We start from the raw sequence: 12,094 nt of genomic DNA, 5'->3' as shown, positions 1-12,094 counted from the left end.
TGGCTGTCTGAGGACTGTGGTTGTCTGACTTTAAAATAAGCTAAATTCATGTCAGCTATCTCTTGTGCTCCTTCATCCAGTGGTGTTTGTAGGAATGAGTAGAGCCCTATCCACAAATGTGGTCCTTGGATATCTGCAGTTTTGCAGGGCTCTAGGGAGGAGTACATCTTATTTTCAAAGAGTAAAATTTATTCTCAGAGACTCTGCAAGGTTTGTGTGAAGTATAAGGCAAGTATATTATACATCAATATATATTTATTAAAATACAATTAAAAATTCAGGTGTATATGTGATTGCTGTTCAGATGCAATAGCTACTTTTGAGTTTGCAAATACTGTTCTTTGTTTCTTAAATTCAGAATATCCAGGGATTAAGTTGGTCCACTAAATTTGAAAGGCTGCAACTTTATCTAATTTCTACACCAGAATGATAGAGCAGACTGAGTAGATGGGGATAGTAAGAAAAATGTGGGGATTGAGTAATGCTGCAGAGCATGGTCTGTAAAAGTCTCTGATTCCAAGGAACAGGAGTTACCTGTTGAAGTGCACAAGAATAGTTAAAATTAAGCATCTTTCAAACAAATCAGGCTGCCAGTTCTTCCCTAGCACATTCAAGCTAATTCTTCCCCACCCCTTGTTCTGCTGCTGCACCTCAGTTCTAATCAGGCGTCCCTTGCTATACTTGACACTGGCTTTTCCTGCACAAAGACTGACAGGTCAAACTGTGTGTGGGTTTTCATCCCTTTTGTAAGCCAAGGCTGCTTTGTGGACCACCTGTCCTATTATGAATAAAGTCATCATCTTCTGTAGTTATCAGTACACTTCAGCTGCATCTCAAAGCAAAGAAATGGTGAGGAGAAAAACCTTTTGTCAGTTGTATTGCATTAGCTAGCTGTGTCAGTCATCAGCTGGACTGGGGAGCAAGGCTGGTATTGCTCTTGTTTTGTAGGTGATTGTGGGATGAAAGGTTATATAACTATCATCCTGTGTTCATGGCTAATGGTCTATAGGTCATTTTCTAGCTTGTTCTTGTCCCAGTAGCTCTCCAATTACATAATCACATAGTTTTCTTTTTAGAATGGACCCTAAGAATATGAAACTAACCTTCTAAAGCCAGGGTGCCCACTCCTGATTTTTGAATGTCAGACTGCTATTACAGGGACCGTGGCTATGAGCTGCATTTTAGGACTTAGACTGCATTTGGCTTTTGAACCACACATGGGGAGTCTTAAATATTTAATGACATTCCTTCCTCCAGAAAAAAATACAAAACATAATGTTCCCATATTTTAATTTCAGTGTATAGTATTTAGTTCAGCTTTTGACATTTCTTTATAGAAGGTGTAACAAACGCATTCTGTGACTGGGGACCAGTTATGCTTTTAATTATGGTTTGTAAATTCATTACAAGAGGGCTGAATACTTCTGTCATTTCACAGTGGATCATTCTCGGAGAATGGGAGGGTTTGAACAAAGGTCAAGGGTAGTGTATGGCCTTTCTTATAACTAAACTTCCTATTAAAATTTAATGTTGCATTGATTAACACTTATTAGGAGGAATAATATTTTAGGACTGTTTGTCTTCCCCTTTGGTTATTGGCATATGTAATTAATTTGTGTACATGGATGCAGTAGGGAGTACGCTAAGCAGGCATACAATCATGTGCTCCCAATTATTTAAAAATCTTGTCCTATAGGTTTCAAAGCACGCAGAAAAAGTGTGTGCAGGTAACACTTCCTGGAGCTGTTTCAGACTAAGATGACACTATGGCTCATCTTCACAACCATAAGGGATAGAAACTTTCATTTAAAAAGTTTACTTTCTATAGAATCTGAATCTGCCTGGGGTGGGGTGAGACACCTCTAAGTGCAATGGGAGGTTCCACACCCCTGCCCTTCAGTGTTTTGCAATCCAAACTGTATAACATTACTTCAGTTTCATGAGGAATTAAATTAATTCTCCAAGCTGAAAGACTGAAAATGTGTACCTTGTCTTTTAACAGAAGTATTTATCCAATATTGGAATTTGTAAAATTAAAACACATAACCCATTTAAAAGAACCAAAATGGACCCCAATGCAACTCATCAAGTTGGACAGAGCATAAACTTTAATATCCGACCCTTCCCATGCCTCACCCCTCCCCTCCCCCTTTTAATTCCCCAGAAAAGAGGTGGACTGTACAGTGTGGTCTCAATACACAAGGGCATTTTGTTAAATGGTTTCTAACATGACAGTATCCCCATAAGTCTTTAGTTTGAGTTTCTTCAGTGATCACAGAAGTATCTGTAACAATCTTTTAGGAAGCTAACATTTTTTTCCCTACTCTATACTTCTAGAGTACTTCTCCATTAGAGGAGAAGTATTAGTGTCCCTTTAAAATCATAATATTGGCTTTATAAGAGAGATTGTGGTTTTTAAGTACCCTTTAGTTACCCCTAAGTAAAATCTAGGAGCTGGAGCAGGTGAAAATTACACTGAAGGTAGCAGAAAGATTCTACATGACAAAAGAAATTGACTCTAGCTTCAGAAAGGGTCCTGGAAAAGGGACTGGGTTTCTCAAACTGGCTGTGTAGGTTAACTCGGTGTTCAAAGTTACTGCAATGCCACTCTCGTGAAAACTAAATATAGCTGCAACAGGAAAACCTTTGTCAGTTTGCAAACAGAATAGTTAATTGCCACATGAGGGCTCTGAAATAGCAGATAAACAAGTTTATTCTGTAAAATGGCCAGTAATATGGGCCCCGCTGTGATTGTCTGCCTTATTGCCTTTCTCATTTCCTAGGTCTTTGTTATTAAACAATTAACCTGTGTATGATGCAGTGTAGCAGCACTGGAGCAGTAAGTCATGGGTAGGAAATGGGATAGTGAAATAGGTTATGACCTATTTCGTGACTCACTAATATGTCTCATCCTGACCTAACATGGATTGTTTATTATTAAAAAAAAAAAAAAGCTTTTAATGTTGAGTGGGTTTTTGGGGGGTCATTGAAGTTGATGCTCCAGTTTTTTAATTCTAGCATGTTTTTTCATTTTTCCTATGACAGTACAGCTTGACATCGTGAACAGTGGAAAGTGTTGCCAACAGTGTCTGATTATTGCATGAACATGAATTGTTTTAGGTTGGTTCTTACTGTTGTGCAGTTGTCTGCACTATCAGATTCTAGACTGAGATTTCTGTTCAAAGAAATATCACTTATTTTCTCCAGAAGTCCCAGCCAGCATCCTTCATAAATGGCCAGATTCCATCTACCTATCCCATAAAGTAATCAGTTGGTGTGTGCTGTATGACGCCTAAGTAGTTCTACATGGCACTTCTTAAAAACAATATTCCTAATTCTTACCTGACAAGAGACAGCAACGCAGCTATCTGACCTCAGAAGACCTCTTACCAGCATCAGTCATGACTGAAAGTTGTCATCTAATGACTGCTCAGTGTCTTACATGAAGTTGGTGTCAGTTCAATTCTAATGATCTGATATTTGCATCTCACAAAATTGCTTTTACAATCAGGGCCCTCTTGTTTCCATCCATAGAGATTGAGGATTAGCCCATAGTGACTGAATTCCACTCTTATCCTCAGAGGCAGTACCTGAAGTCCCATTTGTTTGTTTCAAACTTGCACTATGTCAGAAGTTGGCACTGTATCTGCAGATACCATACTTACTCTCTGGATGGAGGCCTTCAATTTCCTGAACTATAAATAATGACACCTTTAATGAGCAGAGAATTGAGTCAAAACACTCTTTCAATTCATAGAGTAAACTCTGAGCTTTCATTTTCCATCATTAATAGACTTCAGCTCTACTGAACTTCTCTGTAAGTGGTCCGTATTCATTTTAATGTTGTTGGGCATTGTTTCAACCAAAATTTCTTGCTGTGCCCTCCTGGGGCTAAAGGATCCGCATGGAGCCCTAATGTATTCAGCACCTCAGGATGCAATATTGAAGGCAGTACGTCAATTTCTGTTTCAAATCCTTCACCTTTTTATTTGATTTCTTTAGCAAAATGCCCTAGCCTGTTGCCATAGAAACACTGAGGTGAAAATCTTTAGTTACCAAGGTCCTTAGTAGGCTTGGAGATGAGTCAGGTTGCAGCTTCAGGAGATGGGCCTATTTGCATTGTCTTGAATAAATCAAGAAATGCTCCTATTGCTTTAAATGATCAGTAGTGGTGTGTGGTGCTGCTTTTCTCACAGCAAAATATCTTGGATGGATGAATGGCAGGTGGATAGATTTAATGTCTCCTACAGAATCCAGAGTAAACATTCCCTTTGGGGTTAAGTATTTCCCCCTCTGAAAGGAGACTAGCTATCCGTTTCACTAGCAAAAGCAATTTTCTCCTCTTTGTATGGAACAGAATGGCAAGGACAGCTCAGTGTTGCCCTAGCACTCTCCCCTCACACACCCCTCCATTCTGGCTACTGCACAATCAGTGTTGCCTAGACACAGTGCTGATGTGGGGGTGCTTAACTACTAAAACTCAGTCATAAAATTCCATGTGGTTCAGTCCTTGTTTCGAAATTGTGCTAAATCCCTAGAACAATCTCCCCAGATGGTAGATTTTTATAATGTAGACAGGTCCATAAATAGGACGGCCTATTCGGTATCGTTATTCATTATTCCATGAAATATTTGTAGTGTGTGAAATGTAATACAGTAGATGGTGATCATAGTGTTTTTAAACACACCTGTTGAAAGTAAATCTTGTTACTTAAAAGTGGGGAGGAAGGGGGCACAGGCTGATGTCAAGGTGTAGATATAATTGTGTTCTGTGTCCCACAGCAAAGTGCCTACCCAAACTGCCAGTCAAATTCACAACAGTGAGAGCCCTAAAAGGTGGGTGGCAGGAGTGCAGTACCTATTAGTATGAGGCTTGAGAAGGTTACTTATAAGCACTTTAGGACAGGGATGTTGTCATGTTATATCTAGTGCCATTGCAGCAACAGTCCTAACCTCAGTATCCAAATCTTTTTTTAAATATGGAAGTTTTGAAGCATCTTCATTAAGAGGGATGGTAGCACCTGCCCTCTTGTCTTTGTGACTCAGCAGTTGGCTGCCATTAAATATCTTTTTTAAAGAGATGCATTAAGTGAGATGCCTTGTGATAAATTTTAGGTGGCTTTATTCCAGCAGCTAATATGGCAGAAATTAGCTTTGAGGAATACTAGAAGGATTATTTTATGACTTGCATCTGCCATGGAGATTGGTATTTTCATCTGCCTACATTTTAAGGAGCTCTGTTCCAAGTGCTAGAACAAGCTGGGAAATGCTAAACCTATTTACGTGGATTATAGGACTCTTATATTGTTTCTTGGGTATGTTGAGAAGCTAATTTCACTGTTGTCTGTCTATAACTGCTAAATCCCCTATATATCATAGATATGTGACTAGGAGAAAGTAGGTCTTTTTTTATTTATTTATTTTTGAAAGGTGACAGTCCTGCATAACTATTTCCTCTTTGTCTTCAAGACGGTGTGGGCAACAATGATCAAGACTTCCCCAACATGGTTTTTGTGTATCTCAAATTTCCTATGGAAGGAAAGCCTCTGGGGCAAAAGAGTAGTTGCTTCTTTGACTTCTCTGAGACTGTTAATGATCATGCTAGTTAGTGTTGATTATCAAATGCTAATCTGGGGTAAATTTGAACTGTGATTTACTTGTGAAAGGTTATCATTCCATGGGTAATAAATTGTATAGCTCTATAAAAATTCTTTGCTCCTTGTGCACATGTCATACTCCTTTTATGAGAATAATTGTTTGGGGAAATAGAGGTGTTTAAAATAAGCCACTGTTACCTAATTGCATAAAAGAAGTTTATGGAACATGAAGAAATCCATGAGAACATTATCTTTCATCACCTGCTTGAACAAAGGTCTTTGGAAAGCATTTATCTAATGCATAATCTGTCTGTTGGCAATTGAGAATCTTTTTGGAGATGTCCTCAAGTTTAATGCTCTTACAATTCACAGTTCACTTTCACAACAAACTTGTCTTTGAGTAACCTTAAACAGTCCCTGCTGCTTGTTCTTCTTTCAGTGTTACTGAGACATAGAAGATTCTTAATGCAGTGTTAACTCTTGTGCAAGTGTAGGCTTTGCCTTCACTGACAGGTGTGTTTACAGCGAGATAACTAATGCACGATGATTGTCTCTAAAATCCCAGCTGGCAACAAGGCAGGAGCAAGCTTTTACCCTGAGGTAGCTAGGTCAGGTCAGCACAATACTGTCCACCCAAAGTGGACCTTGCCTGGTTAACCTACTGGGAAAACTACAGTGCTTTGTCTTCATTACATTTTACAGCAGGATAGCTAACACTAGTTATCCTGCAGTAAAAACAAACACACCTTTGTCAGTGAAGATATGGCCACATTTCTGTTGCTTACTGCTAGTCTATTCCAGGCGTCCCATGTCAGGAGGAGCTATATGGACTGCGTAGGAGTGCGGGATGTGGAAGAGGGGATAGCAGCATCTTTCCCTCAGCCTTTACTCCTCTTGCATTTGTAGTACCTGTAGAGTTTGAAATGGCAGTGGCATGGTATTGAAATTAAGTGACATAGTGGAATATAATTGTCAGGACAGTTAGCATTATTGCATCTGCCTCTCTATGCTTGGAGTTGTTATCAAGCTAAGGTGTACTTAAGGGAGATGGGAATGGATTCTATCCATTTCTGCACTTAAGTGAAAGTAATTTTCACTGTTATAAACTTTGGCTTTGAAATCAGTCAGAGAATTTACTCACTCATAAGGATGTTACTTCGAACTCATTTGGTAACTAGTTGTATTAATCCCTTCTTGGGAGCACACAATTTCCTGTTCCTTGCAAGGAAGTACAGCCTCTCATCACTTTTCAGTGGTGTGGATGGTAATGGTTATGAATGAGTGGGATGTGGGACAGGAATAATAAGAGCAAGCACAGCATCATGGGACTGGAACCCTGGAAAACTAAAACAAAGGGATTGGTTTTGGGTTTTTCTGATTTCTAGAGATGGCTGAAATGTGTGTGCTATAGAATTATTACAGCTTAGCTGAGACAACTGAAGGGAAACTGAAGCCACATTTGATTGCTTAGGTTACCAGTTTTTTTTTTGTTACTAATGTTTTGATGCCCATGTTGCTATCCAAAGCAACGTGTCTTTGCCACGTGAGAGCATACTGGTGTAAGGCATATTAATCCTTGGCTTTGCATGTCTGTCAGCTTTTATAAGGCAGGAATGTCAGCACAGGGCAAATCTAAGCAAAGTGGAATTGGCCCGTAGAAGTACAATAGCAACTGTTGCTATTTGTGGCCAAAACAGCGGTCTGGGGCAGAGATCCCCTTCCCATCCCATAGCCTTGGATAATGGCCTTGCTTAGGGATTCAGGATCTGGTATAGCTGTCAAATCTTGGAAGGGAATTCTGAGGTGTTACATTTTCAAAGGGCCCAGTTCCCCTTGGAATTTAGTTTGTAATGACTGAGAAGAGATTAGGGTGTTGCAGACTAGGACACGCTTATAGGAAAAATGGTTATGCTTTCCCAGAAGTATAGAGTACCTAGGCTAAATATTTGAGAAACAAATGGCCTTTAGTAAGGAAGATCAGAGTTTGGCTTCAGGGTATAAACTGTAGGAGCAGGAAGAACTCCCACCTCCACCCCTATGTAGCCCTGCACAACTGGTTAGGTCAGGGGTCGGCAACCTTTCGGAAGTGGTGTGCCAAGTTCACTGTAATTTAGGGTTTCGCATGCCAGTAATACATTTTAATGTTTGTAGAAGGTCTCTCTGTCTATATTATATACATAAACTGTTGTTGTATTTAAAGTAAATAAGGTTTTTTAAATATTTAAGAAGCTTCATTTAAAATAAAATTAAAATGCAGATCTTATCAATTTAGTGTGATCCTTGCCTGGGATCCTTGTCTGGGGTTCCAGCCACCAGCCCCGCTCAGCCTGCTGCTGGCCCTGCTCAGCCCCATGCCGGTCTTGGGTTCCATTCACTCAGCCAGCAGCAGGCTGAGCGGGGCTGGCAGGGGGCTGAGTGGCTCAGTCCGCTGCCAGTCTGGGGTTCCGGCTGCCAGCCCCGCTCAGCCTCCTGACGGCCTGGGTGAGTTGGACCCCAGACTGGCAATGGGCTGAGCAGGGCCAGCAGCTGGACCCCAGACCAGCAGCGGGCTGAGCAGGGCTGGTGGCTGGAACCCCAGACAAGGATCCCAGTCCCTGCTCAGCCCGCTGCTGGTCTGAGCGGGGCTGGTGGCCAGGACCCCGGACTGGCTGTGGGCTGAGCCGCTCAGTCCACGGCCGGTCTTGGGTTCTGTCCGCCAGCTGCTGCCAGCCCCCCTTAGCCCCAGAAGCACCAGCCCCAGAACAGCTCCAAAACCAATTGTGACAGATACTTGACTCAGAGGGATGCATTTCTGTGTTATACAAGGTGAAGAGAGTATGCTGCATTGACCCATTGCCAGTTACTGCATGCCCCCCATGCTCCTCTGGCTGGTACATTGTAGGGAGAGCAGAGCCATGGCCAGCACTCTCCCATCCCATCTTACTTGCTCACAGGGATAAATTAGCAGCCCCATAAAACCAACAATTCTCCCTCCACCTCCCCCCCCAATGCCTGGACTCCTCCTCCTGAAAAGCCTGCACAGGGGACTGGCAGAGAGACCTCTTACTCACCTGCAAGGCTGCGTAAGGCTGCGTCATAGTTGATCCTCTGGCCAGGCTGCTGATATATCTGTTATCTCCACTGGAAAGGGATCCTTCCCTCCTGCATTCTCCACCAGGGCTACTTGGAGTGCACTTGGGATATTCCACATGCCCTTTCTCCTCCTGCCAGTCTTTACAGCAGGACGCTAGGGGGAGAGGCTAAATTGCTGTTTCACTGAGTGGCAATCCTGTTGCTCAATTCTTCCCATCAGTGCTTGCTTGCCCGCCCAACCTCAGCTTGTAGTTTGAACACTGGAATCTTGTTCTACCTGTCCCTCAAACTAACCAGGGAAGACTTGGTCCCACACCAACTAGGGAAGGCCTTTCTCAGCTTAAGAACCAAAGAGCATTGCAACCTACAACTCATTTAGTACTCATTCCGCAATCGACTCCTCTTCTCCCACACCCCCCCCCCCACGAGTCCATATGACACCTAGCGATTGCTGCAAAAAGCTGCCAGGTAGAGGAGTCCCCTAGGAGAACTGAATTTCGGGGGAGTGATCAATCTGGTGGATTGAGAGAGGGGTCTGGGGGGAAGTGTGGGTGGATGGATGAATGGAAATGGGGAAGGGAAAGAGTATGGAATTGAGCATTTTGGTGTGTGCCTGGAGGGGAGAGGAATGCCAAGTGAAGGCATGGTAGAATTTGATTTTAATTTTTCATAATTTCACAGATCTGTTTAAAAGCATATTTTAGATTTTTATGTATTTCCATTTTCATAATTGCAGAAAATTATGGGGGAAGTTCAGACAATTTAATCACAGTAGACGTTGAGATTAAAAAATGTTAAAGCATTAAACACAAATTAACACATGTCAAATATACAAAGTAAATATCTTTAAATCAAACAAGTTCTCAAGCAGTGTTTTTGCTTTGGGCATCTGTAAGTTTCTATTATCATGGAAATATTTTTTGTCCGTGTACAGTGAAATAAGAATTTACCTATTAAAAATCTAATCCTTCCAAGCCTACAGATGTGTATCCCTGACTGAAGCAAAACATTTAAAACATTGGCACATCACTGCAAGATTCTGTATTAGATGAACTAATGGTTTGAGCCGTTGGCATATCTTACATCAGGGAAGGCCAAACTGTGGCTTGCGAGCTACATGTGTCTTTTACCATTGAAGTGCAGCTGGCAGAGCCCCCTGCCCCCCCATTCTCCACCTTTCCCCTCCCCGCCAAGTCTGGTAGAAGAGCTTGAGACCTCTGCTTTGCAGCGAGGTGGTGAGGTAGTGGCTTCTGCCCAGCAGGGAGGGGGTCTTGGGTCTTCAGCAGGAGCGGGGCTGAAGTCCTGAGTTCCAGCCTCCCGCAGGTGTGTCTCAGCTCTGGAACTTCTGAAGGTTGTGGTATGGGCTCAGAGGGTCAGTACATTTTTGGCCACACCTATCTTAAGTTCTTATTTTCAATACCTTAGTGAGATTGTAGTAAACAGACTATAGCTCTGTTCATTAAGACTGTTTGAGGTTTAAACTTGTTGTAGGGGTCCTCCAGAAGGCTGTAACATTATAGATGTGATATTCTTGTCTGCTGACATAGTTTACACCAGGAATGGGGTCAACTTAAAAAGTAAATTATATTGATGGTTTCCAAGGGTGAAATGTTGCCTTGTTGCTGTGATCTGGGAATAAAAGCAGGGTTTGATTTGAGTTTCTATGGGATTGAATAGTCATATGCAGAAGGCAAGGTTTACAAATAGTTTGGCTTAGTTCGTTTAATGTCAGTCCTATTAAAATCTCCATGTGGGCTCTGCACATATGACATATTACAACATTCTTCTACAAATAAAATATCAGTGTAATTCCTGAAACGTTTGTAGATCCTCCTCCACCTCCTTTCATTGCCTCCCACTATGTCCTGCAGAATCCTGAGCTTCTGAAAGAAAATCCGTAGGCCAAGGGCTTTTATCCTCGTACTGTAACATGAATTTCAAAATAAGCTTCAGTTGTCCTGCTGTGAAATCCCAGGGCTCTTGAGCTTTTCATTATTGAAGTGCCTCGAGCTCTTGTGGGTTTTGGCTCTTCCTTTAATACTCCTCCTTGCACCCCTCCCTCCACTCTAGAAATCTTCACTAGTCCAAAGACAGAACAAGCAGAATGACCTACTTAAGTCTCGTGCATCGCTGCTTATTATGAACTTTGTTTAGTAGGTGCATTCCCTTATGATTGTATCTGCCTTTCCTTGACCTGCTTCATGGAGCCCCTACAGAAATATTGTTTTTTGTGAGGTTGTGGTATGAACATCCATCCTAATCTTATGTCCTTCAATGTAATTTATTAAATCTCTGGCTGTGCAGACAGCCATATTGACTGGGTCTGAGGGTCAATTGTCATAACATTTCTTGCTGCAGCTCATGATCTGACTCTCTTGGTTTTCATATCGTATCCCTAAATGCCTTGAATAGCTGAGTCTCTGAATTTTATTTCTTCTAGGTATTATCAACCCAAAGAACCCCAAGGAAGCACCAAAGTCCTTCAGCTTTGACTACTCCTACTGGTCTCACACCTCGGTAAGTTTCTGAATGTACTGTAGCAAAACCTACTGTTTACCAGTCAGACTGGCCTGGATTGTCTCCTGACACCCCACTTCAACCCGGTGCTCCTACTGTGACTTTATTGTACTTTGAGTGATACAAGTTCAGAGCTCTGTTTTTGTTCTAGCTTTTTTCCATCCTGGGAATGTGAAAGAGTAAGGTCTGGGGGTCTGAACACAGTCTGGGTGTGTGTTTTGAAAGAGGAAGGAGGGGAAAGAACATAGAAAAATGTGTGTTCAAGCAGCTGCAGAGTGGAATTTGAACCACAAAAGTAACTTTTTTCCATTCTAATTTCTATTGGAAAAAGCGAAGACATGTATCTATATATGTCTGCGGCACAGTGGAAAAAAGTGATTTGGATTCCACTGGCTTAGCAGGAAAAGGCAGAGTAGTGATCCACATTTCCTATAACTGTAAAAGCAATATGCTTTTGTCCTCTAAGCATTCTGCCCCACCTCTCCAGAGAGCTAGATCTGAAGTCTTGCTGACTTCCAGTGATTGTTCTATAGCAGAGCTCTACAGTTCTGCATTAGGTCCCCTCCCCTGTTTTCTTGAAAAGTGGAGAAGAGATCATCCTATTTTTTCTCATCAGCTAAACATCAGTATTTAGTCTGGCTGATGGGAAGAGAATTTGACATTTCTGCACTGGTTGACACCCTCAGATAATGTGTTCTTGACCAAAGCTCAAACTTTATATACGCACAGAACTTTTAATGAAATCTCTTCTTGAATAAAGCAGTTGTGAAGAAACCAGACAATTATATTACATAGTTCAAGCAGAGATGCGAAAACACCATGAGCACTATATAGACTAAACCCTAATAGATGAAAACGTGGCTTTTGTATTGACAGCTTTTGCTGTTGTTTAAGGTCATGCACATCTT

At 41.7% G+C, this 12,094-nt stretch overlaps 1 protein-coding gene across 11 annotated transcripts in view; it reads left to right on the top strand.

Annotated features, from left to right (window-relative positions):
- KIF1B (kinesin family member 1B) overlaps positions 1-12,094 on the top strand; it is a 135,184-nt gene that overhangs the window by 23,280 nt on the left and 99,810 nt on the right. For all 11 annotated transcript variants that reach the window (XM_039508951.1, XM_039508953.1, XM_039508950.1 and 8 more), the window contains exon 3: positions 11,110-11,186. In XM_039508951.1, the coding sequence (XP_039364885.1) occupies positions 11,110-11,186 (77 nt within the window). The remainder of the gene's footprint in view (positions 1-11,109; positions 11,187-12,094) is intronic.

The sequence above is a fragment of the Mauremys reevesii genome, linkage group 21 (assembly GCF_016161935.1).
Source record: "Mauremys reevesii isolate NIE-2019 linkage group 21, ASM1616193v1, whole genome shotgun sequence".
NCBI lineage: Eukaryota > Metazoa > Chordata > Testudines > Geoemydidae > Mauremys > Mauremys reevesii.
Note: the sequence above shows the minus strand (reverse complement) of the source record. Positions and strands in the feature narration are given on the sequence as shown.